Source organism: Stenella coeruleoalba (assembly GCF_951394435.1).
Source record: "Stenella coeruleoalba genome assembly, chromosome: 1".
NCBI classification, from domain to species: Eukaryota; Metazoa; Chordata; class Mammalia; order Artiodactyla; family Delphinidae; genus Stenella; species Stenella coeruleoalba.
The window spans coordinates 115,623,783-115,650,917 of record NC_137169.1 but is presented as its reverse complement, the minus strand read 5'-3'; the positions used below and the strand labels follow the sequence as shown (position 1 = coordinate 115,650,917).

At 38.3% G+C, this 27,135-nt stretch overlaps 1 protein-coding gene across 1 annotated transcript in view; it reads left to right on the top strand.

The window, feature by feature from the left end:
• Nucleotides 1-8,776: 8,776 nt before the first annotated feature.
• Nucleotides 8,777-27,135, top strand: part of SLAMF6 (SLAM family member 6) — a gene marked incomplete at its 3' end in the record, with an annotated part of 28,997 nt that continues 10,638 nt past the window's right edge. Inside the window, exon 1 of the mRNA XM_079926925.1 lies at nt 8,777-9,277. Within this exon, the coding sequence (XP_079783051.1) occupies nt 9,172-9,277 (106 nt within the window). The 5' untranslated portion in view covers nt 8,777-9,171. The remainder of the gene's footprint in view (nt 9,278-27,135) is intronic.

Genomic DNA, 27,135 nt, shown 5'->3' with positions numbered 1-27,135 from the left:
GTTCTACCATTCCCTGATAAAAGGGAGTCACTGAACTGCTTATACAAACAATTTGCTTTGTGCTAAACATCTGCTTTCCGTCTGGGATTCTGAAATTTTATACATGCTAGGTAGATAGCGCCTGCATGACTACTGATAAAAACCCTGGAATCCTAGGCTCAGACAAACTTCTCTAGTAGAAAATATTTCACACATGTTGTCATCACATGTCACTAGAGGAATTAAGCATATCCTATGTGACTCCACTGGCAGAAGCCTCTTGGAAGCTTGTACCTTGGTTTCTCCTGGACACCACTCTATATACCATCTCTTTTTACTGATTTTGCTTTTTATCTATTCACTGTAATAACTCACAGCCATGCGTATAACTATATGCTGAATCCTATAAGTCCTCATAGTGAACCATTGAACATGGAAGTGGTCTTGAAAATCCCTGACATACCTCTTTGAATGTTTTTATAATCCATCCAACTTTTCTTCTTCCATCCAGCAGTAGCTACAGCAGTCAAGGCACTATCTTCTCTTACCTGGACAACAACACTTTACCTCCTGAAGTCATACTTGCCGTGGTCCAGTTCATTCTCTACACCACAGCCAGAGTGATCTTTTCAAAACACAAACAATGCCATCTTGTGGCAGGAAGAACAAATGGATTGCTCTGGTATATAGCTTTACACTTATAATAGTTCATAAGTTGAAAGGTTATAACTGGAAGAACTTCTTTAACCAGAGATAAAATGGAAAATATACTCAGTTATCTAATTCCCCAAGAGGCACCAAGCCTAGATGGTCTTATGAGCTAACTCCACCACCTTCAATGAAAGGATAATTTCTATGTAATTTTAACTGTTCCAAAGTGTAAAAACTAGTGGAAATTTTCAAAATTCATTGAGCCCTATTAATATAGCACTGATTCCAAACTAGATGAGGACGATTCCCAAAAAAGAAAAATATAGACCAGGGATCAGCAAACTACTTCCTGTGGACAAATCCAGTCTGCCAAGTGTTTTTATATAGCTTGTGGGTTAAGAATAGTTTTTACAATTTTTAAAAGTTGGAAATACTCAAAAGAAGAATAATATTTGGTGACATGCAAAAATTATATGAAATTTAAATTTCAGTGTTAATAAATAAATTTTTTCTGGAACCCCCCCAATACTCATTCATTTACATATTGACTGCGGCTGCTTTCATGCTACAACAGCGAAGTTGAATAGTTGCAGTGGAGACTGTACAGCCCCCAAAGTCTAAAAGTATTCACTATCTTGACCTTTATGGAAAAAATTTGTCAATTCCTGATATTGATCAGTCTCACTTATTAATATAATTGTTAAAAATGTTAATTCAAATTTTAGTAAATTGAACCAAGCAAGGAATGAAAAGGAAAAAAGTGCAATCAAGTAAGGGCTCTCTCCAGAATGCAGAAATTAGTTATCTTTAAGAAATCTTTAAAAAAAATTTTTTATTGAAGTATAGTGTATTTACAATGGTGTGCCAATCTCTGCTGTACAGCAAAGTGACTCAGTTATACTCATATAGACATTTTTTTATATTCTTTTCCATTATGGTTTATCATAAGATATTGAACATAGTTCCCTGTGCTATATATTAGAACCTTGTTGTTTATCCATCCTAAATGTAACGGTTTTCATCTACCAACCCCAAACTCCCAGTCCATCTCTCTCCCTCCCCACTCCCCCTTGGCAACCACAAGTCTGTTCTCTATGGCTATGAGTCTGTTTCTGTTTTGTAGATAGGTTCATTTGTGCCATATTTTAGATTCCACATATGAGTGATATCATATGGTGTTTGTCTTTCTCTTTCTGACTTACTTCACTTAGTATAATAAGCTCTAGATGCATCCATGTTCCTGTAAATGGCATTATTTTGTTCTTTTTTATGGCTGAGTAGTATTCCATTGTATATATGTACCACATCTTCTTTATCCATTCATCTGTCGATGGACATTTAGGTTGTCTCCATGTTTTGGCTATTGTGAATAGTGCTGCTATGAACATAGGGGTGCATGTATCTTTTTGAATTATAGCTTTATCCAGGTATATGCCCAGGAGTGGGATTGCTAGATCATATGATAATTCTATTTTTAGTTTTCTGAGGAACCTTCATAATGTTTTCCATAGTGGCTGTACCAACTTACATTCCCACCAACAGTGTAGGTGGGTTCCCTTTTCTCCACACTTTCTCTAGCATTTGTTATTTGTAGACTTTTTAATGATAGTCATTCTGACTGGTGTGAGGTGGTACCTCATTGTAGTTTTGATTTGCATTTCTTTAATATTTAGTGATGTTGAGCATCTTTTCATGTGCCTACTGGCCATCTGCGTGTCTTCTTTGGAGAAATGTCTATTAAGGTCTTCTGTCCATTTTTTGATTGGACTGTTTGTTTTTTTGTTGTTGAGTTGTATGAGCTGTTTGTGTATTTTGGAGATTATGCCCTTGTCTATCGCATCATTTGCAAATATTTTCTCCCATCCATTCCGTAGGTTGTCTTTTGTTTTTTGTTTGGTTTTTTGTTTGTTTTTATGGTCTGCTGTGCAAAAGCTTGTAAGTTTGGTTAGGTCCCATTTGTTTATTTTTGCTTTTATTTCTATTGCCTTGGGAGACTGGCCTAAGAAAACATTGGTACAGTTTACATCAGAGAATGTTTTGTCTATGCTTTTTTCTAGGAGTTTTATGGTGTTATGTCTTATGTTTAAGTCTTTAAGCCATTTGAGTTTATTTTTGTGCATGGTGTGAGGGTGTGTTCTAACTTCATTGATTTACATGAAACTGTCCAACTTTCCCAGCACCACTTGCTGAAGAGACTGTCTTTTCCCCATTTTATATTCTTGCCTCCTTTGTTGAAGATTAATTGACTGTAGGTGTGTGGGTTTATTTCTGGGCTCTCTGTTCTGTTCCATTGATCCATATGCCTGTTTTTGTACCAATACTACACTGTTTTGATTACTGTAGCTTTGCAGTATTGTCTGAAGTCTGGGAGAGTTATGCCTCTTGCTTTGTTTTTTTCCCCTCAGGATTGCTCTGGTAATTCTGGGTCTTTTATGGTTCCATATAAATTTTTGGATTATCTGTTCTAGTTCTGTGAAAAAATGTCATAGGTAATTTGATAGGAATCACGTTAAATCTGTAGATTGCTTTGGGTAGTATTGCCATTTTAACAATATTAATTCTTCCAATCCAAGAGCATGGGATATCTTTCCATTTCTTTGAATCCTATTTTACTTCCTTAATTAATGTTTTATAGTACTTAGCATATAAATATTTCATCTCCTTGGTCAGGTTTACTCCAGGTATTTTTCTTTCTCTGGTGCAATTTAAAAAAGTGTCTTTTTTTTGAATTCCCTTTCTAATATTTCATTGTTAGTGTAAAGGAATGCAACTGATTTCTGAATGTTAATCTTCTATCATCCTACTTTGCTGAATTCATTTATTAGATCTAGTAGTTTTTGCGTGGAATCCCTAGGTTTTCTATATATAGTATCATGTCATTTGCATACAGTGACAATTTTACCTCTTCCCTTCCAATTTGGATAACTTTTCTTTTTCTTGTCTGATTGCTGTGGCTGGGATTTCCAATACTATGTTGAATAGAAGTGGTGAGAGTGGGCATCCTTGTCTTGTTCCAGATTTTAGAGGAAGGCTTTCAACTTCTCACCATTGACTATTATATTGGCTGTGGGTTTGTCATAAATGACTTTTATTATCTTGAGATATGTTCCCTCTATTCTCACTTTGGTAAGAGTTTTTTTTTTTTTTCATGAATTCATGTTGAATTTTGTCAAATGGTTTCTCTGCATCTATTGAGATGATCATGTGGTTTTTGACTTTTCTGACTTTTCTCTTGTTAATGTGGTGTATTACATTGATTGATTGATTTGCATATGTGAACCATCCTTGTGAACCTGGGATGAATCCCACTTGGTCGTGGTGTATGATGATTTTTATGTGTTTCTGGATTCTGTTTGCTAATATTTTGTTGAGAATTTTTGCATCTATATTCATCAAAGATATTGGCCTGTAATTTTCTTTTGTGGTGGTGTCTTTGTCTGGTTTTGGTATCAGGGTGATGGTGGCTTCATAGGATGTCTTTGGGAGTGTTCCCTCCTCTTCAATCTTTTGGAAGAATTTGAGAAGAATCAGTATAAGTTCTTCTTTGCATGTTTGGTAGAATTCACCTGTGAAGCCATCTGGTCCTGGACTTTTGTTTGTAGAAAGTTTTTTAATTACAAATTCTATTTCACTTCTAGTAATAGGTCTGTTCAAATTATCTATTTCTGCTTGATTGAATTTTGCTGGGCTGTATGTTTCTAGGAAGCTGTCCATTTCTTCTAGGTTGTCAAATTTGTTGGCATATAATTGTTCATAGTATTCTCTTATTTTTTTTTTTAATTTCTGTGCTATCAGTTGAGATTTCTCCTTTTTCATTTCTTATTTTGTTTATTTGGGTTCTCTCTCTTTTCTTCTTTGTGAATCTGGCCAGTGATTTGTTAATTTTGTTTATGCTTTCAAAGAACAAGCTCTTGGTTTTGTTGCTTTTTTCTATTGTATTTTTAAAATCTCTATTTATTTATTTTCTCCCTGATCTTTATTATTTCCTTCCTTCTGCTAACTTTAGGTTTTGTTCTTCTTTTTCTAATTCTTTTAGGTGGTAGGTTAAGTTGTTTATTTGAGATTTTTCTTTCTTTGGATGAAAGTCTGTATGCTATGAACTTCTCTCTGAGAAATGTTTTTGCTGCATCCCATAGATTTTGTAAGTTGTGTTTTCATTGTCATTTGTCTCAAGGCATTTTTTAATTTCCTTTGTGACTTCTTCATTGACCCATTGGTTTTTTAGTGTCATGTTATTTAGTCTCCATATAATCTTTTTTTTTTCTCATTTTTTTTCCTGTGGTTGATTTCTAGTTTCATGCCATTGTGGTCAGAAAAGATGCTTGAAATAATTTCTATACTCTTAAATTTCTTGAAGTTAGTTTTGTGCCCTAGGATATGGTCAATTCTAGAGAATGTTCCATGTGCACTTGAAAAGAATGTATATTCTGTGGGTTTTTTTGATGTAGTGCCCTGAAAATATCAATTAAGTCTAACTGTTCTATTGTATCATTTAGGACCTCTGTTGCCTCATTGGTTCTCTGTCTGGAAGGTCTGTCCATTGATGTGAGTGGGATGTTAACCTCTCCTAGTATTATTGTATTCATATCAATTTCTCCGTTTATGTCTGTTAGTATTTGTTTTATGTATTTGGGTCTTCCTATATTAGGTGCATATATGTTGATGAGTGTAAAAGTCTCATCTTGTATTGATTCTTTTATCATTATATACTGTACTTCTTTATCTTTCTTTATAGCCTTTGCTTTAAAGACTATTTGGTCTGATATGAGTATTGCAACTCCCACTTCCTTGTCATGTCCATTTGCATGAAATAACTTTTTTTTTTTTTTTGGCTGCATTAGGTCTTCATTGCTGTATGTGGGCTTTCTCTAGTTGTAGCAAACGGGGGCTACTCTTTGTTGTGGTGTGCAGGCTTCTCATTGTGGTGGCTTCTCTTGTTGTGGAGCACAGGGTCTAGGAAAGTGGGCTTCATTAGTTGCAGCATGTGAGCTCAGTAGTTGTGGCACATGGGCCCTAGAGCACAGGATCAGTAGTTGTGGTGCACAGGCTTAGTTAATCCGTGGCATGTGGGATCTTCCCAGAGCAGGGATCAAACCCATGTCCCCTTCATTGGTAAGCAGATTCTTAACTACTGCACCACCAGGGAAGTCCCTGAATGAAATCTTTTTCCATCCCCTCACTTTCAATCTATGTGTGCCTTTTTCCCTAAAATGGGTCTCTTGTAGGCAGCATATTGTAAGCTCTTGTCTTTCAAATCCAATCTGCCACTCTATGTCTTTTGATTGGAACATTCTGTCCATCAACATTTAAGGTAATTATTGATATATGTGTATTAATTGCCATTTCAAACCTTGCTTTCCAGTTGATTCTTTATTTCTTCTGTGTTCCTTTCTTTTTTCTTTTTGTGGTTTGATTATTTCTTTTTATTTTATACTTGTGTTCTCTTCTGTTAGGTTTTTGTGACTCTATTGTAAGTTTTTAATTTGTGGTTGCCCTGTTTTTCCAATATGTTAACCCATTCCTATATCTGCTTGCTTTGGATTGATAGTGATATAGACTCAAACACGTTCTAAAAAAAGGAAAAAGAAGGCTTCCCTGGTGGCACAGTGGTTAAGAATCTGCCTGCCAATGCAAGGAACATGGGTTCGAGCCCTGGTCTGGGAAGATCCCACATGTCACAGAACAACTAAGCCTGTGTGCCACAACTACTGAACCTGTGCTCTAGAGCCCACAAGCCACAACTACTGAGCCTGCATGCCTAAAGCCCATGCTCCGCAACAAGAGAAGCCACCACAATGAGAAGCTCATGCACTGCCGTGAAGAGTAGCCCCTGCTCGCTGCAACTAGAGAAAGCCTCTGTGCAGCAACGAAGACCCAACACAACCAAAAAAAGTAAAAACACATAAAATAAATAAATTTTAAAAAATAAAGAAAAAGAATATGGATTTTCTTACTCTCCTTCCCCACACTTCATGATTTTGATGTCCCTTTTTACATCTTCATGTTTATCCTTTTGCTGTTCCTTGTGTTTATCATTGCTTTCACAAACAGTTTTTTTTTTCTTTTTGATCTGTATACTGGGTAATTTAAGTGATTTACTTTCCAGCTGGATTTACTCCTTCCTATTTCTTCTTGCTTCTCTTCTATTTAGAGATGGCCTTTCAATATATCTTTTAGGATAGGTTTAGTATTGCTGTATTCTTTTAGTTTTTGCTTGTCTGAGAAATTCTTTATTTCTCCACCTATTCTAAATGGCAATCTTGCTGGGTAGAGTATTCTAGGTAGAAGATTTTTCTCTTTTAAGACTTTGAATATATTTTGCAAAAGAAATCATTTATTGCAAGGTTTTGTTTAAACAAATTAAAGGGGAGAAAAGAAATAATCATCTGGAGAGATTCCAAAACATGTATTTTATTAAATTCAACCCTGAATGGCCAAAACAATCCTGAAAAGGAACAAAGTTAGAGGATTCACACTTTCTGATTTCAAAACTTACTTCAAAGCTACAGTAATCAAAAGAGTGTGGCAGGGGCATAAGACAGACACAGGGTGCTGTAGAATAAAACAGAATAGACCAGATATAAACCCTCAAATATATGTCCAAATGATTTTTGACAAGGACGCCAAGAACATTCAATAGGGAAAGGACAGCCTTTTCAACAAATGGTACTGGGAAAATAAGACATCCTAATGCAAAAGAATGAAGGTGAATCTTGCCTTAAATAATATAGAAAAATCAACCTAAATGTATCAAAGAGATAAATATAAAAACTAAGACTATAAAACTCTTAGAAGAAACACAGGGGAAAATCTTCGTTACATTGGATTTGGCACAATTTCTTGAATATGACACCAAAAGCATAGGCAACAAAAGAAAAAACAAATAAACCAGCCTTCATTAAAACAAAAAACTTTTGTGCATCAAATGATACTATCAGGGACTTCCCTGGTGGCACAGTGGTTAAGAATCTGCCTGCGACATATGGTCACCTTATCTTTGATAAATGAGGCAAGAATATACAATGGAGAAAAGACAGCCTCTTCAATAAGTGGTGTTGGGAGAACCAGACAGTTACATGTAAAAGAATGAAATTAGAACACTCCCTAACACCATACACAAAAATAAACTCAAAATGGATTAAAGACCTAAATGTAAGATCAGACACTGCCAAACTCTTAGAGGAAAACATAGGCAGAACACTCTGACATAAATCACAGCAAGATCCTTTTTGACCCACCTCCTAGAGAAATGGAAATAAAAACAAAAATAAACAAATGAGACCTAATGAAACTTAAAAGCTTTTGCACAGCAAAGGAAACCATAAACAAGATGAAAAGACAACTTTCAGAATTGGAGAAAATATATGCAAATGAAGCAACTGACAAAAGATTAATCTCCAAAATATACAAGCAGCTCATGCAGCTCAATATCAAAAAAACAAACAACCCAATCCAAAAATGGGCAGAAGACTTAAATAGACATTTCTCCAAAGAAGGTATACAGATTGCCAACAAACACATGAAAGGATGCTCAACATCATTAATCATTAGAGAAATGCAAATCAAAGCTATAATGTGGTATCACCTCACACCAGTCAGGATGGCCATCATCAAAAAATCTATGAACAATAAATGCTGGAGAGGGTGTGGAGAAAAGGGAACCCTCCTGCGCTCTTGGTGGGAATGTATATTGATACAGCCACTATGGAGAACAGTATAGAATTTCCTTAAAAAACTAAAAATAGAATTACCATATGACCCAGCAATCCTAATACTGGGCATATACCCAGAGAAAACCATAATTCAAAAAGACACATGCACCCCAATGTTCATTGCAGCTCTATTTACAATAGCCAGGTCATGGAAGCAACCTAAATGTCCATTGATGGATGAATGGATAATGAAGATGTGATACATATATACAATGGAATATTAATCAGCCATAAAAAGGAACAAAATTTGGTCATTTGTAGAGACGTGGATGGATCTAGAGACTGTCATACAGAGTGAAGTAAGTCAGAAAGAGAAGAACAAATATCGTATATAAATGCATATATATGGAACCAAGAAAAATGGTACAGATGAACCGGTTTGCAGGGCAGAAATGGAGGCACAGTTGTAGAGAACAAACATATGGACACCAAGGGGAGAAAGTGGTAGGGGGTTGGTGGTGGGGGGGTGATGAATTGGGAGATTGAGATTGACATATATACACTAATATGTGTAAAATGGATAACTAATAAGAACCTGCTGTATAAAAAAATAAAATAAAATTCAAAAAAAAACCCAGTTAATTTTAGGTTACATAACCACAATATGTAATTTAGGTTGTTTTACTACCATATAAAAGAAAGAAAAAAGGATATAGATAGTGAAAATTCCAATTCACATCACACACAAGATTTTTGCACTTTACTCAGAAAAGAAATAAATAGAGTAATAAAATAAAACTGGAACACTTTGTATGGGGGAAGAAAGCCTTGCCACGCCTCTGAGAGGAAGAGGGCAGTTTCAGTAGAAGCACTTTCAGTCTATGAGAGAATGTCAAGAACATTGACTGCCTTGAGGTTTCCAGCACCATTCTCCACTGCTAAGAGCATGATCTGGCTGTTCCAGTCTCTCACGCTTGTCTCCTGCCTTGGCCCAGGTAAATACTGAAGCGGACCCATGTAGTCATGAGTCACTCCTGGTTTTGTGCAGCTTGCTCAATCTAAATCACCTATTTATAGGTGTCTGTCTGTCTCTCTGCCAAGGGATCCGGTGGGGCTCACAGTGGTGCCTGATAAACTGCCGTTGTCTCTCAACCTAAAAGCTTATGGCCTGAGATGGTTCAGAGTTAAGAATTCCAACTGTGTTTTCATTTAAGTGAATTATCTGCTGGGGCATGGTAAATGTGCTTTTATGAGACAAGACTCTTTGGGTTTTATGACCAGCATGTTGTGGTATAAAGAGACCGAAAGTTAAGAAAAGAGGTCTTCTTACTTACTGTGGTGTCACAGGTAGGTTACACGTTCCTCCTGAGCCTCACAATCTTCATTGGAAATATTGAAATTCTATGGTTGGGCTTAGCCAAAATTTCTGAACCCAACTAAAACACTAGAAATAGTCCTCTCAGTTTTTGCTTACTGTGATAAAAAGCGTTCTCCAGCTTTCCTTTCCTTTGATGCAAATCAGGGGCTATCTAGTCCAGCAGCACCCAATTTGGCAGACAGAAAGGAATTATCTGATCCTGCCTGCTTCTCATTCCCTGCTGTCCATTTCATGGAAAGCATGAAGGTTCATGTCAGGTTTGGTGAACCACAAGTGGTCAGCTGGGGCCAAAGTATAGGATGGGGCAGAAGACAAAACAGGAAAGCTAGCCCAGAACTAGCCCAGGGTAGCAGATAAAAATAGTTAATATTCATTGAGGGCTCATACTGTTCCAGGAACTGGGTCAAATATTGTACATACATCATATACATAAGCCTTATGACAGTTCTATGAGTCTATACTATTATTATCCCCTTTTTAAATAACTTGCCCAAATTTCATTAGACACTAGGTGGCAAGCTCTTGCAATATTTTTGAGGAACAGTGACAGTTGAATAAACACGGTAGCAGCACAAGAGGAAGAAGGACAGAAGCAAAAATCATCATAGACGTAGAATTAACTAGATTAACTGGCAATGGGAATTAGGGGGGAAGAGAATTCACTGTCATCCAATAAATATTCATTGAGCACCTACTGGATGCCTGGCACTGTTCTAGTTCCTGGGGATACACCATGAACAAAGGAGGCAAAAATTCCTGCTCTCGTGGAGTTAACTTTTTAGCGGGGGAGACAAACAATAAACAAGATAAATAAGTGAAATAGTATATTTGATAGTGATAAATGATAAGAATGAAATAAATCAATCAGGGAAAGGAGATATGAAATATTGGGGGGGGTGAAATTTCAGAGTAGCCAAAGAAGGTTACAAAGTTGCGGGGATGAGGGAGCAGCCATGAAGAGAAGGTGATTTCTATTTTGGAGCTACTAATTTTAAGATGTTAGGTGTGATATCCATGAGAAGATTTCCTGAAAGCAGCTGGAAATTTAGGACTGGAGGTAGAGCTGAGGCTGGAAGTTTAGAAGTCACAGCATAGAAGTAATAAATGAAGTTAAGGAGAAAAGTGTAAGGACAGAAACTTGGGAAATAAGTATAAGATGTAGAAAGAGGGAGAATTTACTTACACATTCAAGAGCCACTCCCCAGCATGGGAGCAGAGACCCGTGTCTTTGCCTCCTTGTAAAATTGAACCCATCTCTAGAATTAAATGTTCTGAACGTCCTCAGGTTAAAATTCCCCTGTTTCTCCTCATTCCCATCAATACTTCTCATAGGGCCCTATGAAATATACACTATCCTCACTTTAAGGAAGAGGAAAGAAGGCATACAACAGTTAAGTAACTTGCTTAATGTCACACTGTTATGGGGGAAGTGGGGATGGTGCAGAAAAGAAACATACTTGAATGTGTTTTGCAGGTGTTCTGAAGCCCAGGAGGAAAGCAGTGATTTCCAGGGTTAGAACCTGGCTCCAGAGTCTGTATTCATAACCACTTTACTCTGCTAGTTAGTTTATACACAGTTATATATTCACATAAATGTATATATAATTATAAACTGTGATACTAGGAAGAAAATAAGCAGCGTACTGATGCTGAAAACTTGGCTTCTGTACACTGGTGCTGAATTGAATCTCAGAGACAGAGTTTTAGGTGAAATAGAAAAGTGTAGCTTTATTGCTTTGCCAGACAAGGGAGACAAAGCAGGCTCCTGTCCTCAAAAACTGTGTGTCCCAACCTGAGCTTTTTTGTTTTTTTTTTTTTTGTGGTATGCGGGCCTCTCACTGCTGTGGCCTCTCCCGCCATGGAGCACAGGCTCCGGACGCGCAGGCCCAGCAGCCATGGCCCATGGGCCCAGCCGCTCCGTGGCATGTGGGACCCTCCCGGACTGGGGCACGAACCCGTGTCTCCTGCATCGGTAGGTGGACTCCCAACCACTGCACCACCAGGGAAGCCCTGGTGAGGAGTTTTATGCAACGGTTCAAGGTTGGGGTTGCTGATAAGATTAGGGTGTGTGCAGGACCTGCACTCCTTCAATTTGTTCTCAGGTAATCTGATGAGTTTCTATGGTTCCTTTAATCTGGCCTCAGGTGGTCTTCTTGAAGAGCTTCTCTGGTTCCTTTAATCTGGAATGAAGAATGCTGATATATTCCATTTTGGGGGTTTTAGTTCTGTAGAAGAGCTCAAAGATATTGCTGTTTAACGCTTGAGGCGGAACCAGGACCCTGCCCCAAGGTTGCACTATTGTTTCTTGGCTGCTCCTCTCTCGTCTCTGCATCCCCTCTCTTCCTTGATTAGCAACTATTCTAATCCGCCCTTAGGAACTCAGGGAAGGTCATGGAGGCTGGAGTCTATTCCCTACAAACAAGAAATGGGGGACATAAAGCCTTCCATGCCCAGGAGTCCCCACAGTGTCCTTCTTGGTTTCAGTACCATTGCAGAGAAAAACAAGAGGATCTGCTTTGGATGAGGTGATGTGGAATGGATTTTCTGGAAAGGTAGCATCTCCTCTGATATTTAAGGAGTGTGAGAAGTCAAACAGGGGAGGAGTCTAATGAAGAAGCATTCAAAGCAGTGGGAATTACATGTGTGAAGGCCCTGGTTCAGGGAAGAGTTTGGAGTGATTAAGGAAGGGAGAGAAAACTACTGTGACAAGAGTATGGCACAAATAAAATCACTCTTGAAAACAAGCATGAAGGAAGATGACTCATGCCAGCCTACATTCTTTCAAGGGGCTGGACACCATAACTTGCTCCTTTTAAGAAATGTATCTGAAAAGATAAACCATGTTAAGAAATAATCCCAATTGGTATAACTGAAATCAGACATTATCATGCCCTGGAGAAAATGAATCTCATTTGCTTCTCCGTTTTATTCTTTATAGGTGGGAACTTACTTATCAAATGTCAATATGCACACAAATTATTAGGGAATCTTATTATAATGCTGATTGTGGAATGGAGACTAAGATTCTGCATTTATAACAAGCTCCCAGGCAACCCCAGTGCTGCTTCATGAACCACACTCATGAGACTTTAGTCACAGTGGGGTTGGAGGGATGGAGAAATAAGAACAAATTCTTCAAGTGTGTTTGCAGGAAGCAGATACAGGTATTCTGATGCTGAAGAGAGAACAGCGGTAGGAAATATATGTACAGCCAATACACATGGGCCAACCAAATGATTCTGACGTTTTGAGTCAAAAACTTACAGGCTCTTCTGCTAAGAGATTGTAATCCGATGACTCCCCTTCCCCTGAGCAGCATTATCTACTTCTTACTAACCATCCACACCTTCAAATGTTTATTGTTGCTCACCACAGGCAGAGAGTTGTTTATATTTTGTCACTATCCTCAAGGACAACTTTGTCTTTCCACCTCTCAGAATCTGTGGTCTGTGCCCACTGGACTACCAGCCTTCCACACCTCCCAGTTTTCAGTCTCCCACTACAGATCTAGCCTCAGTTGTGTCTCCATGTGCACACAAAATTTTTGTCTTTCTTTTTTTTCATTAAGGTGAAATTCACAAAACAAAATAATAATATTAAAATGTACAATTCAGTGACATTTAGTAAATTCACAATGTTGGGCAACCACCACTTCTACTGCTCCAAAACATTTAGTCACTCCAAAAGGAAACCTTGTACTCATTAAGCAATCACTTCTCATTTCTCCTTCCCCCTATCCCTCTTCAAACACTAATCTGCTTTCTGGCTCAATGGGTTTATCTATTCTGAATATTTCCTATAAATGAAGTCATGCAACATGTGACTTTTTATGTCTGACTTCTTTCTTAGTACAATGTTTTCAATGTTTATTCATATTGTATCATGTATCAGTACTTTGTTCCTCTTTATTGCTGAATAATATTCCATTGTATGTGTGTACCATATTTATTTATCCACTCATCTACTGATGGACATTTGTGTTGTTTCCACCTTTTGGCTTTTGCAAATAGTTCTATTATGAAGACTTTTGTACAAGTATTGTTTTCAATTCTTCTGGGTATATAACCAGGAATGAAATTGCTGGATCATATGGTAATGTTGTACTTAATTTTTTGAGGGATCACTAAATAGTTTTTTCCACAGTGTCTGTACCAGTTTACAAGCCCACCAGCAATGTATAAGGGTTCTAATTTCTCCACATCCTTACCAAAACTTATTTTCCAATTATTTACTATTATTATTGTTGTCATTATTATTAATCACCATCTTAATACATGTAAAGTGTATTTTTGATTGTAAAGTGTGGTTTTGATTTGCATTTCCCTAACAACAAATGATATTGAGCCTCTTTTCATGTGCTTATTGGCCGTTTGTATATTTTCTTTGGAGAAATGTCTATTCAAGTCCTTTGTCCCTTTTTGATTGGATTATTTGTCTTTCTTTTTTTTTGAGCTATAAGAGCTCTTTAACTACGTTGAATACTAGACCCTTATCAGATATATGATTTATAAATATTTTCTCCTATTCTGTAAGTTTTATTTTCATTACCTGATAATGTCCTTTGATGCACAAAAGTTTTTAATTTTGATGAAGTCTAATTTATCTATTTTTTCTTCTCCTGCTCACACTTTTGTTGTGATATCTAAGAATTCATTGCCAAATCCAAGATCATGTAAATTTACACCTATGTTTTCTTCTAAGAGTTTCATAATTTTTTGCTTTCATATTTAGGTCATTGAAACATTTTGAGTTGATTCTTGCATAGGTGTGAGGGAGGTGTTCAACTTCATTCTTTTGTTTATAGGCATCCGGTTGTCCCAGCACTATTTGTTGAAGCAACCATTCTTTCCCAATTGAAAGATCTTGGTATTCTTGTCAAAAATTAACTGTCCATAAATGTATGGGTTTATTTATGGACTCTCAATTCAATTCCATATAGACATCTATATGTCTATCTTGATACCAGCAATGCACTGGCATGTGATTAATGTAGCTGTGAAAATTTCTAAATTGGGAAGTGCGAGTTCTTCAATTTGTTTTTATTTTTCAATATAGTTTTGGTTATTTGGGGTCCCTTACAATTCCATATGAATTTGAAGAATGGCTTTTCTATTTATGAAAAAGAAAGTCACAAAGGTCATTGGAATTTTGATAGAGATTGAACTGAATCTGTAACTTGCTTTGGGTAGTATTGCCAAATACTTAATCTTAAATCCTACAATCCAAAAAAAAAAAAAAAAATCCTACAATCCATGAACATAGGATGTCTTTCCATTTATTTAGGTATTCTTTAATTTCTTTCAAAACATTTCATAGTTTTCAGCATATAAGTCTCGAATCTCCTTGGCTAAATTATTCATAGATATTTAATTATTTTAGATGTTATTATATATGGAATTGTTCTCCTAATTTCCTTTTCAGATTGTTCATTGCTAGTGTTTAAAAATACAATGTGTAAAAAATTAATTAATTAAAATAATAAAAATACAATGTGTATTTGTAAAATACAAATTTAAACTATACAATTGTAAATTTACAATTGTAAAAATATGTGTTGTAATTGTAAAGTTTTGTAAATTGATCTTCTATGCTACAATTTTGCTTAATTCATTTATTAGCTCTGATAGATTTTTTGTGGATTTTTTTTTATATATACTTTTTGTTTTATATCGGAGTGTAGCTGATTAACAGTGTTGTGATAGGTTCAGGTGCACAGCAAAGGGACTCAGTCAGCCATACATATACATGTAACCATTCTCACCCAAACTCCCCTCCCATCCAGACTGCCACATAACATTGCGCAGAGTTCCCTGTGTAATACAGTAGGTCCTTGTTGGTTATCTATTTTTAATATAGCAGTGTGAACATGTCGATCCCAAACTCCCTGACTATCCCTTCCCCCGATCCTTCCCCCCAGTAACCATAAGTTCATTTTCTAAGTCTGTGAGTCTGTTTCTGTTTTGTAAATAAGTCCATTTGTATCATTTCTGTTTAGATTCTGCATATAAGGGATATCATACAATATTTTTCTTCCTCTGTCTGACTTACTTCACTCTGTATGACATTCTCTAGGTCCATCTATTTTGCTGCAAATGGCATTATTTCATTCTTTTTAATGGCTGAGTAATATTTCATCGTATATATATAGCACATCTTCTTTATCCATTGCTCTGTTGATGGACATTTAGGTTGCTTCCATGTCTTAGCTATTGTAAACAGTGCCTCAATGAACATTGGGGTACATGTATCCTTTCAGAGCATGTTTTTCTCTGGATATATCCCCAGGAGTGGGATTGCAGAGTCATATGGTAGCTGTATTTTTAGTTTTTTAAGGAACTTCCATACTGTTCTTCACAGTGGCTGTACCAGTTTACATTCCCACCAACAGTGTAAGAGGGTTCCCTTCTCTACACACCCTCTCCAGCATTTATTGTTTGTGGATTTTTTGATGATAGCCATTTTGACTGGTGTGAGGTGATGTCTTGTAGTTTTGATTTGCATTTCTCTAATAATTAACGATGTTGAGCATCTTTTCATGTGCCTGTTGGCCATCTGTATCTCTTCTTTGGAGAAATGTCTATTTAGGTCTTCTGCCTATTTTTTTAAATTGGGTTGTTTGTTTTGATGATACTAAGCCTCGTGAGCTGTTTGTAAATTTTGGAGACTAATCCCTTGTTGGTCACATCATTTGTAAATATTTTCTCCCAATCTGTGGGTTGTCTTTTCATTTTGTTTATGGTTCCCTTTTCTGTGCAAAATCTTTTAAGTTTAATTAGGTCTCATTCATTTATTTTTGTTTTTATTTCCATTATTCTGAGAGATGGATCAAAAAAGATATTGCTGTGATTTATGTCAGAAAGTGTTCTGCCTATGTTTTCCTCTAGGAGTTTTATAGGTTAGGTCTTTAATCCATTTTGCGTTTATTTTTGTGTATGGTGTTAAAGAATTATCTGATTTCATTTTTTCACATGTAGCTGTCCAGTTTCCCCAACACCGTTTGTTGAAGAAACCGTCTTTCCACCATTGTGTAGTCTTGCCTCCTTTGTCATAGATTAATTGACCATAGATGTGTGGGTTTATTTCTGGGCTTTCCATCCTGTTCCATTGATCTATATTTCTATTTTTGTGCCAGCAGCATACTCTTTTGATGACTGTAGCTTTGTAGTATAGTCTGAAGTCAGGGAGCCTGATTCTTCCAGCTCTAGTTTTCTTTCTCAAGATTGTTTTGGATATTTGGGGTCTTTTGTGTTTCCATACAAATTAAGATTTTCTTTGTTCCAGTTCTGTGAAAATTGCCATTGGTAATTTGATAGGAATTGCATTGAATCTGTAGATTGCCTTGGGTAGTATTGTCATTTTAACAGTACTGATTCTTCCAATCCAAGAACATGGTATATCTTTCCATCTGTTTGTGTCATCTTTGATTTCTTTCATCAGTATCTTACAGTTTTCAAAGTACAGGTCTTTTCTCTCCTTAGGTAGGTATATTCCTAGGTATTTTATTCTTTTTCATGTGGTGGTAAATGGGATTGTTTCTTAAATTTCTCTTTCTGAATTTCATTGTTAGTATATAGAAATGCAGCAGGTTTCTGTGCATTAATTTTACATTGTGCAACTTTACGGAATTCATTGATTATCTCTAGTAGTTTTCTGGTAACATATTTACAATTCTCTATGTATAGTATCATGTCATCTGCAAACAGAAACAGTTTTACTTCTTCTTTGCCAATTTGGATTAGTTTTATTTCTTTTTCTTCTCTGATTGCCATGGCTAGGACTTCCAAAACTATGCTGAATGAAAGTGATGAGAGTGGACATCCTTGTCTTTTTCCTGATCCTAGAGGAAATGCTTTCAGCTTTTCACCAGTGAGTATGATGTTAGCTATAGTTTTGTCATATATGGCCTTTATTATGTTGCAGTATGTTCCCTCTTTGCTTACTTTCTGGGAAGTTTTTATCATAAATGGGTGCTGAATTTTCAAAATATTTTTCTGCATCTATTGAGATGATCACATGGTTTTTTTCTTCAATTTGTTGATGTAGTGTATCACACTGGTTGATTTGTGGATATTGAAAAATCCTTGTACTCCTGGGATAAATCCCACTTGATCATGGTGTATGATCCTTTTAATGTACTGTTGGATTCAGATTGCTAGTATTTTATTGAGAATTTTTGAGTCTATGTTCATCAGTGATATTGGCCTGTAATTTTCCTTTTTTGTGGTACCTTTGTCTTGTGTCAGGGTGATGGTGGCCTCATAGAATGAGTTTGCGAATTTTCCTTCCTCTGCAATTTTTCGCAACAGTTTCAGAAGGATAGGTGTGAGCTCTTCCCTCAATGTTTGATTGAATTCGCCTGTGAAGCCATCAGGTCCTGGACTTTTGCTCTTTGGGAGTTTTTAAATCACAGTTTCCATTTCAGTACTTGTGATTGGTCTGTTCATATTTTCTATTTCTTCCTGGTTCATTCTTGGGTGACTGTTCCTTTCTAAGAATTTGTCCATTTCTTCCAGGTTGTCCATTTTATTGGCATACAGTTGCTTGTAGTAGTCTCTTATGATCCTTTGTATTTCTGTGGTGTCATTTGTAACTCCTCCTTTTTCATTTCAAATATTATTGTTTTGAATCCTCTCCCTTTTCTTCTTGATGAGCCTGGCTAAATGTTTATCAATTTTGTTTATCTTTTCAAGGAATCAGCTTTTAGTTTCATTGATCTTTGCTACTGTTTTCCTTGTCTCTGTTTGTTTATTTCTGCTCTGATCTTTATGATTTCTTTCCTCCTACTAACTTTGGGGTTTTTTTTTTTGTTTGTTGTTGTTGTTCTTCTTCTTTCTCTAATAGCTTTAGGTGTAAGGTTAGGTTGCTCATTTGAGATTTTTATTGTTTCCTGAGGTAAGATTGTATTGCTATAAACTCACCTTTTAGAACTGCTTTTGAAGCATCCCATAGGTTTTGAATCATTGTGCTTTCATTTTCATTTGTCTCTAGGTATTTTTTAATTTCCTCTTTAATTTCTTTAATGATCCATTTGTTTCTTTTTTTTTTTTTTTTTTTTTTCCTTTTTTTGCGGTACACGGGCCTCTCACTGTTGTGGCCTCTCCTGTTGCAGAGCACAGGCTCCAGACTTGCAGGCTCAGCGACCATGGCTCATGGACCTAGCTGCTCCATGGCATGTGGGATCTTCCCGGACCAGAGCACGAACATGTGTCCCCTGCAATGGCAGGCAGACTCTCAACCACTGCGCCACCAAGGAAGCCCCCATTTGTTCTTTAGTAGCATATTTTTTAACCTCCACATGTTTGTGTTTTTTATAGTTTTTTTCCTGTGGTTTATTTTTAATCTCATAACGTTGTGATCAGAAAAGATGCTTGATATGATTTCAATATTCTTAAATTTACTAGGCTTGCCTTGTGGCCCAGCATGTGGTCAATCCTGGAGAAGGTTCCATGTACACTTGAGAAGAATATGTATTCTGCTGCTTTTGGATGGAATGCTCTATAAATATAAATTAAGTCCATTTGGTCTAATGTGTCATTTAAGGCCTGTATTTCCTTATTGATTTTCTGTCTGGATGATCTGTCCATTGATGAAAGTGGGGTGTTAAAGTCCCCCATTATTATCGTGTTACTGTTGATTTCTCCCTTTATGGCTGTTATTTGCCTTATATATTGAGGTGCTCCTATGTTGGGTGCATATATATTTACAATTGTTATATCTTCTTCTTGGACTGATCCCTTGATCATTGTGTAGTGTCCTTCTTTATCTCTTATAACAGGCTTTATTTTAAAGTCTATTTTGTCTGATATGAGTATTGCTACTCCAGCTTTATTTTGGTTTCCATTTGCATTGAATACCTTCTTCCATCCCCTCACTTTCAGTCTGTATGTGTCCCTAGGTCTGAGGTGGGTCCCTTGTAGACAGCATATATACAAGTCTTGTTTTTGTATCCATTCAGCCAGTCTATGTCTTTTGGTTGGCATATTTAATCCATTTACATTTAAGATAATTATCAATATGTGCATTCGTGGGCTTCCCTGGTGGTGCAGTGGTTGAGAGTCCTCCTGTCAATGCAGGGGACACAGGTTCATGCCCTGGTCCAGGAAGATCCCACATGCCGCAGAGCGGCTGGGCCCGTGAGCCATGGCCACTGAGCCTGCACGTCTGGAGACTGTGCTCTGCAGCGGGAGAGGACATGACAGTGAGAGGCTTGTGTACCACAAAGAAAAAAAACATATATATATATATATATATATATATATATATATATATATATATATATGTGCATTCGTATTGCCATTTTCTTAGTTGTTTTGGGTTTGTTTTTGTTGGTCTTTTTTCTTCCCTTCCTCTTTTGCTCTTTTCTCTTGTGATTTGATGACTGTCTTTAGTGTTGTGTTTGGGTTGCTTTTTCTTTTGTGTGTGGGTATCTGTTGCAGTTTTTGGGTTTGCTGTTCCCATGAGGTTTTGATATATCAGTCTATATATGTGCAAGTTTATTTTGTGGTTATTGTTTTTGTTTGTTTGTTTGTTTTAAGTTGCTAGTCTCTTTCCTGCGTAGAGGAGTTTCTTTAACATTTGTTGCAAGGCTGGTCTGGTGGTGCTGAATTCTCTTAGCTTTTGCTTGTCTGTAAAGGTTTTGACTTCTTGTCCAAATCTGAATGAGAGTCTTGCTGGGTAGAGTATTCTTGGTTGTAGGTTCTTCCCTTCCATCATTTTAAATATATCATGCCAGAGAGATCTTCAAGATGGTGGAGGAGTAAGACGTGGAGATCACCTTCCTCCCCACAAATACATCAGAAATACATCTATATGTGGAACAACTCCTACAGAACACCTACCGACACTGGCAGAAGACCTTAGACTTCCCAAAAGGCAAGAAACTCCCCACGTACCTGGGTAGGGCAAAAGAAAAAAGAAAAAACAGAGATAAAAGAATAGGGAAGGAACCTGCACCTCTGGGAGGGAGCTGTGAAGGAGGAAAAGTTTCCACACACTAGGAAGCTCCTTCACTGGTGGAGATGGGGGATGGGCGGGGGTGGAAGCTTCAGAGCCATGGAGGAGAGCACAGCAACAGGGGTATAGAGGGCAAAGTGGAGAGATTCCCACACAGAGAATCGGTGCCAACAGCACTCACCAGCCTGAGAGGCTTGTCTGCTTACCAGCCGGGGTGGGTGGAGGCTGGGAGCTGAGGCTTGGGCTTTGGAGGTCAGGTCCCAGGGAGAGGACTGGGGTTGGCTGCATGAACACAACCTGAAGGGAGCTAGTGCTCCACAGCTAGCAGGGAAGGAGTCCGGGAAAAAGTCTGGACCTGACTAAGATGTAAGAGACCTTTGTTTAGGGGTGCATGAGAACAGGGGATTCACAGCACCCCCTAAATTAGCTCCAGAGACAGGTGTGAGCTATCAACACAGACACCAGAGACAGGCATGAGTTGCTAAGGCTGCTGCTGCAGCCACCAAGAAGCCTGTGTGCAAGCAGGTCACTATCCACACCTCCCCTCCCTGGAGTCTGTGCAGCCCGCCAGGCCAGGGTCCCGTGATCCAGGGACAACTTCCCCAGAAGAACACACGGTGCTCCTCAGGCTGTTGCAACATCACGCTGGCCTCTGACACCGCAGGCTAACCTGGCATTCCGTACCCTCCCTCCCCCTGCCCTGGGTGAGCCAGAGCCCCCTAATCAGCTGCTACTGTAACCCCGTCCTGTCTGAGCAAAGAACAGACACCCTCAGGTGACCTACACACAGAGGCGGGGCCAAATCCAAAGCTGAAACCCAGGAGCTGTGCGAACAAAGAAGGGAAAAGGAAATTTCTTCCAGCCGCCTCAGGAGCAGTGGATTAAATCTCCACAGTCAACTTGATGTACCCTGCATCTGTGGAATACCTGAATAGACAACAAATCATCCCAAAATTGAGGCGGTGGATTTGGGGAGCAACTGTAGACTTGGGGTTTGCTTTCTGCATCTAATTTGATCCTGGCTTTGTGTTTATCTTAGTTTAGTATTTAGAGTTTATTATCATTGGAAGATTTGTTTATTGATTTGGTTGCTCTCTTCCTCCTTTTGTAGATAGATAGATAGATAGATTTTTTCCTTTTTCTCTTTTTGTGAATGTGTATGTGTATGCTTCTTTGTGTGACTTCGTCTGTATAGTTTTGCTTTTACCATTTGTCCTAGGGTTCTGTCTGTCCGTTATTTTGTTGTTTTTCTTTTTAGTATAGCTTTTTAACACTTGTTATCATCGGTGGATTTGTTTTTTGTTTTTGTTGCTCTCTTCTTTCTTTCTTTTTTTATTACTTTTTTTATTTTTAATAATTATTTTTAATTTTAATAACTTTTCTTTTCTTTTTTCTTTTTTTTTTTTTTCTTTTTTTGCCCTTTTCTTCTGAGCCATGTGGCTGGCAGGGTCTTGGTGCTCCATCCATATGTCAAGCCTGTGCCTCTGAGGTGGGAGAACTGAGTTCAGGACATTGGTCCACCAGAGACCTCCCAGCTCCATGTAATATCAAACGGCAAAAGCTCTCCCAGAGATCTCCATCTCAACACTAAGACCCAGCTCCACTCAATGATGAGCAAGATACAGTGCTGGACACCCTATGCCAAACAACTACCAAGACAGGAACACAATCCCATCCATTAGCAGAGAGGCTGCCTAAAATCATAATAAGGTCACAGGCACCCCAAAACACAGCACCAGACATGGTTGTGCCCACCAGAAAGACTAGATCCAGCCTCATCCACCAGAACACAAGCACTAGTCCCCTCCACCAGGAAGCCTACACAACCCACTGAACCAACCTTAGCCACTGGGCCACTGGGGGCAGACACCAAAAACAACGGGAACTACGGACTTGCAGCCTGTGAAAAGGAGACCCCAAACACAGTAAGTGAAGCAAAATGAGAAGACAAAGAAACACACAGCAGATGAAGGAGCAAGGTAAAAACCACCAGACCAAACAAGTGAAGAGGAAATAGGCAGTCTACCTGAAAAAGAATTCAGAATAATGATAGTTCTTCTGCCTCAGTTATTCTGCTATTGATTCCTTCTAGTATAGTTTACACTTCAGTTGTTATATTGTTCATCTCTGTTCTTTAGTTCTTCTTGGTCTTTGTTAAACATTTCTTGCATCTTCTCAATCTTTGCCTCCATTCTTTTTCCAGGATCCTTGATCATCTTCATTATCATTATTCTGAATTCTTTTTCTGGGAGGTTGCCTAGCTCCACTTCATTTTGTTGTTTTTCTGGGGTTTTATCTTGTTCCTTCATCTGGGACATAGTCCTCTGCCTTTTCATTTTGTCTATCTTTCTGTGACTATGGTTTTTGTTCTGTAGGCTGTAGGTTTGCTTCTTGCTTCTGCTGTCTGCCTTCTGATGGATGAGACTATCCAAGAGGCTTATGCAAGCTTCCTGATAGGAGGGACTGGAGGTGGGTAGAACTGGGTCTTGCTCTGGTGGGCTGAGCCTGTGCTCAGTAAAACTTTAATCCACTTGTCTGCTGATGGGTGGGTCTGTGTTCCCTCCCTGTTGTTTGGCCTGAGGTGACCCAGCACTGGAGCCTACAGGCTATATGGTGGGGCTAGTGGCAGCCTCTGGGAGGGCTCACGCCAGTGGGTACTTCCCAGAACTGCTGCTGCCAGTGACTTTGTCCCTGTAGTGAGCCACAGCTGCCCACTGTCTCTGCAGGAGACCGTCCAACACTAGCAGGTAGGTTTGGTTCAGTCTCCTATGGGGTCACTGCTCCTTTAGCCAGGTCCTCATGCACACAAGACTTTGTGTGTGACCTCCAAGAGTGGAGTCTCTGTTTCCCCCAGTCCTTTGGAAGTCCTGAAATCAAATCCCACTGACCTTCAAAGTCAGATTGCCTGGGGATTCCTAGTCCCATTGCCAGACCCCCAGGCTCGGAAGCCTGACATTGGGCTCAGAACCTTCTCTCCAGTGGGAGAACTTTTGTGGTATAATTGTTCTCCAATTTGTGGATGATCGCCCACCTAGCAGGTATGGGATTTGATTTTATCGTGATTGTGCCCCTCCCACTGTCTCAGTGCAGCTTCTCCTTTGTCTTTGGATGTAGGGTATCTTTTTTGGTGGGTTCCAGCATCTTCCTGTCAATGCTGTTCAGCAGTTAGTTGTGATTTCGGTGCTCTTGCAAGAGGAGGTGAGCCCATGTCCTTCTACTCTACCATTTTGCACCAATCTATTTTTGTGGACTCTTTAGGATTTTCTGTCTATAAGATCACATCACCTGTGAATAGGAATAGTTTCACTTTTTCCTTTCCAATTAAGATAACTTTTATTCTTTTTCTTGTCTAATTGCTGTAACTAGAACTTCCAGTACAATGTTAAATAGAAGTGATGAAAGTAGGCATTGTTATCTTGTTCCTGGCCTTACGTGGAAGGCTTTCAGTCTTTCATTCTTTTTTTAAAAATCTATTTATTTATTTATTTATTTTTGCCTGCATTGGGTCTTTGTTGCTGTGGGTGGGCTTTCTCTAGTTGCAGTGAGCTGGGGTTACTCTTCATTGCAGTAGGCAGGCTTCTCATTGCAGTGGCTTCTCTTGTTGTGGAGCACAGGCTCTAGGCATGCAGGCTTCAGTAGTTGTGGCACACGGGCTCAGTAGTTGTGGTGCACAGGCTTTGTTGTTCCACAGCATGTGGGATCTTCTGTGTCCCCTGCATTGGCAGGTGGATTCTTAACCACTGCACCACCAGGGAAGTCCCTTCCATTCTTGAATAGAATGTTAGATGTGGGTTTCTCAAATGCCCTTTATCAAGGTGAGGAATTTCCCTTCTACTTTTAGATTCTTATGTGTGAAACAGTGTTGGATTTTGTTAAGTGTTTTTTTCTGTATTAATTGAGATGATCATGTGTCTTTTTCCCTTAATTATATTAATGTAGCATATTGCATTGATTGATTTTCATATGTTGAATCACTCTTACATTCCTGAAATAAATTCCAATTAGTCTTGGTGTATAATCCTTTTACTATGCAGCTGGATCCAGTTTGTTAATATTTTGTTGAGGGTTTTTCCATCAATGCTTATAAGGGATAATGGTCCATAGTTTGTGTGTGCGTGCGTGCGTGTGTGTGTGTGTGTGTGTGTGTATGATATCTTTGGCTTTGGTAAAGGTAATGCCGGCCTCATAGGATGAATTAGAAAGTGTTTTCTCCTCTCCTTTTTTGGGGAAGTGTTTGAGAAATATTGACATTAATTATTCTTTAAATATTTGGTAGAATTCACCAGTGAAGCCATCTGGTCCTGGACTTTTCTTTGCCAGAAGGTTTTTGATTACTGATTCAATATCTTTACTTGTTAAAGATCCTCTTAGATTTTCTATTTCTTCTTAAGTCAGTCATGGTAATCTGTTTGTTTATAGAAATTTGTCTATTTCATCTAGGCTATCTAATTTGTTACCATACAGTTATTCATATTATTCTCTTATAATCGTTTTTATTTCTATAAGGTCTGCAGTAATGTCCACTCTTCCATTTCTAATTTTAGTAATTTGAGCCTTCTCTATTGTTCTCTCAATTAATCTAGCTAAAATTATGTCAATCTTCCTGATCTTTTCAAAGAACAGATTTTCCCTCTGAGCACTGTGTTCGCTGCACCCTGTAAGTTTTGGTATGTTGTATTTTCATTTTCACTTGACTTACTCAAGATCCTGCCTTATATATCTCTTCCCTTCTCTATTAAATCTCTTGAGAAATCAACCCCTACCCTCCTTCTGAACTTGTTTCATGCTGAGCTGAAACAACCCACTATATCTCTTTTTCCTATAGATAGGCCTAAGCCAGTCCTAGGCCTAAGCCATTCCCCTAGGTTAGATATCCCAAAGTTTCTCTGACTTTTCTCTTTTTCAGAATCAGTTCAGCCTTACCTGCTTTCTTTATTCCTTTGCATTTCTCAAAAATACTCCATGTTTCTTAATATATTCAAAAAAAATCATTCAGATAATCATTCAAGACACTTTACATTCTGATCTCAACCTATTTAGTATTCCAAGATCCCTGGGCCAGATTCTGGGGGCAAAAAGAGCTGACTGATACATTACTCATGTTTCCAGAGTGAGTGAAACATGTAAACAAACATACTCCAAATTTCTGCTGACTGAACATCCACACCAGGGGTTGGACCTCAGCACCACCCACATGCTCCAAGTGGCTCCCAGTGACTTATAAGGGATGCTTCCCATAGGCCCCCAAAGCAGCCTTCTGTTAAGGTCATGAGGCATCCTCCCAATTCTTAGTCTCTTCTGATTCTAGTCCTCCAAATCTGCAGCCAGCTGAACCACTTACAGAAGACCTCAATGCTCTGCAGAGAACGTGGATATCCATGCCAAGGATGCTGACCCAAGACATTCCCAAAGCATCAGTGCTGATCCCAGGCAGAGTAGAGAAAAAGGCCTTCTTGTGCCTTCTGGGCCACACCACGTCATCTGGGTCCCAAAGCAGCTCTCCTAGAGTCCAAAGTCTTTCAGAGGAGCCTTTGAGCTTTTTCAGTAACTTCTTACCTTCACCTTCCTTAAGCACAGTGGCTCTTATCTTCTTTTTTTTCTTAGACTTGCAGGGAATTACTTCTACCAACCCCTTCTCCTCCTTCTATAACTTTTCCTCTTCTCCAACCACAAACTCCTGTCTCCTCCCCTGTACCAAATGCAAACCCCACAAATATAAACAAAGGCAAACAGATATTTGAACTTATCCTTGAAGGATAAATAGGAGCTCACCAGATGGGAAAATGTGAGCAAGGTATTTCAGGCAAAGGGAACAATGGAGCAAAGAAAGAGCCGGGCATTCTTGAAATAATCAAGCAATGGAGAACTTCTTGTTTTTATTCAAAACCCAACTACAATGTTACCTTCTCTGCAAAGTGTTCCCTGACAACCCCCAACCCTTTCTACCCCATCATTTTCACTATTTGTGCTCCTATAGAGCAGTTATCTCTATCAATTCAACATTTATTGAGCTCAAAATTGTGCTAAATGCTAGGAATACAGAGATGATAAGCATAATCCCTACCTCAAGATTATGAAAAATAGAGGAAAAGAACATTTTAACTATATCTAAGAGAAAGAAACACTCGATATTGAGTGTGCAGGGTGCAATTAGTGGTGTGAGGGCAATGCAGAAGCAAACCCTATCCTAGGTCAACGCCTAACTCACCACACCATAGCTACATGTTTACCTGTCAGACTCCTCTACCAAACGGTGAGTCCAGAGAACAGATAATGTCTTATTCATTTCTATATTCAGTCTTCAGTCCAGAAACTGGTACATAAAATGAATCTAATAAGTATGGTCTGAATGCCATGATTTCTAAGGCTTTTACTCACTGAATTGGCATAAAGCTGAGCAAATAGTACAATGAATGGCCTGTTAAATAAATGAATGATTTCGATCTATAACAACAAAGGAAACTTAAAGGTTTGTGCTAGAGAAGGAAGAACAGTTCTTGGAGAGTCTTTGGGCCACAGGGT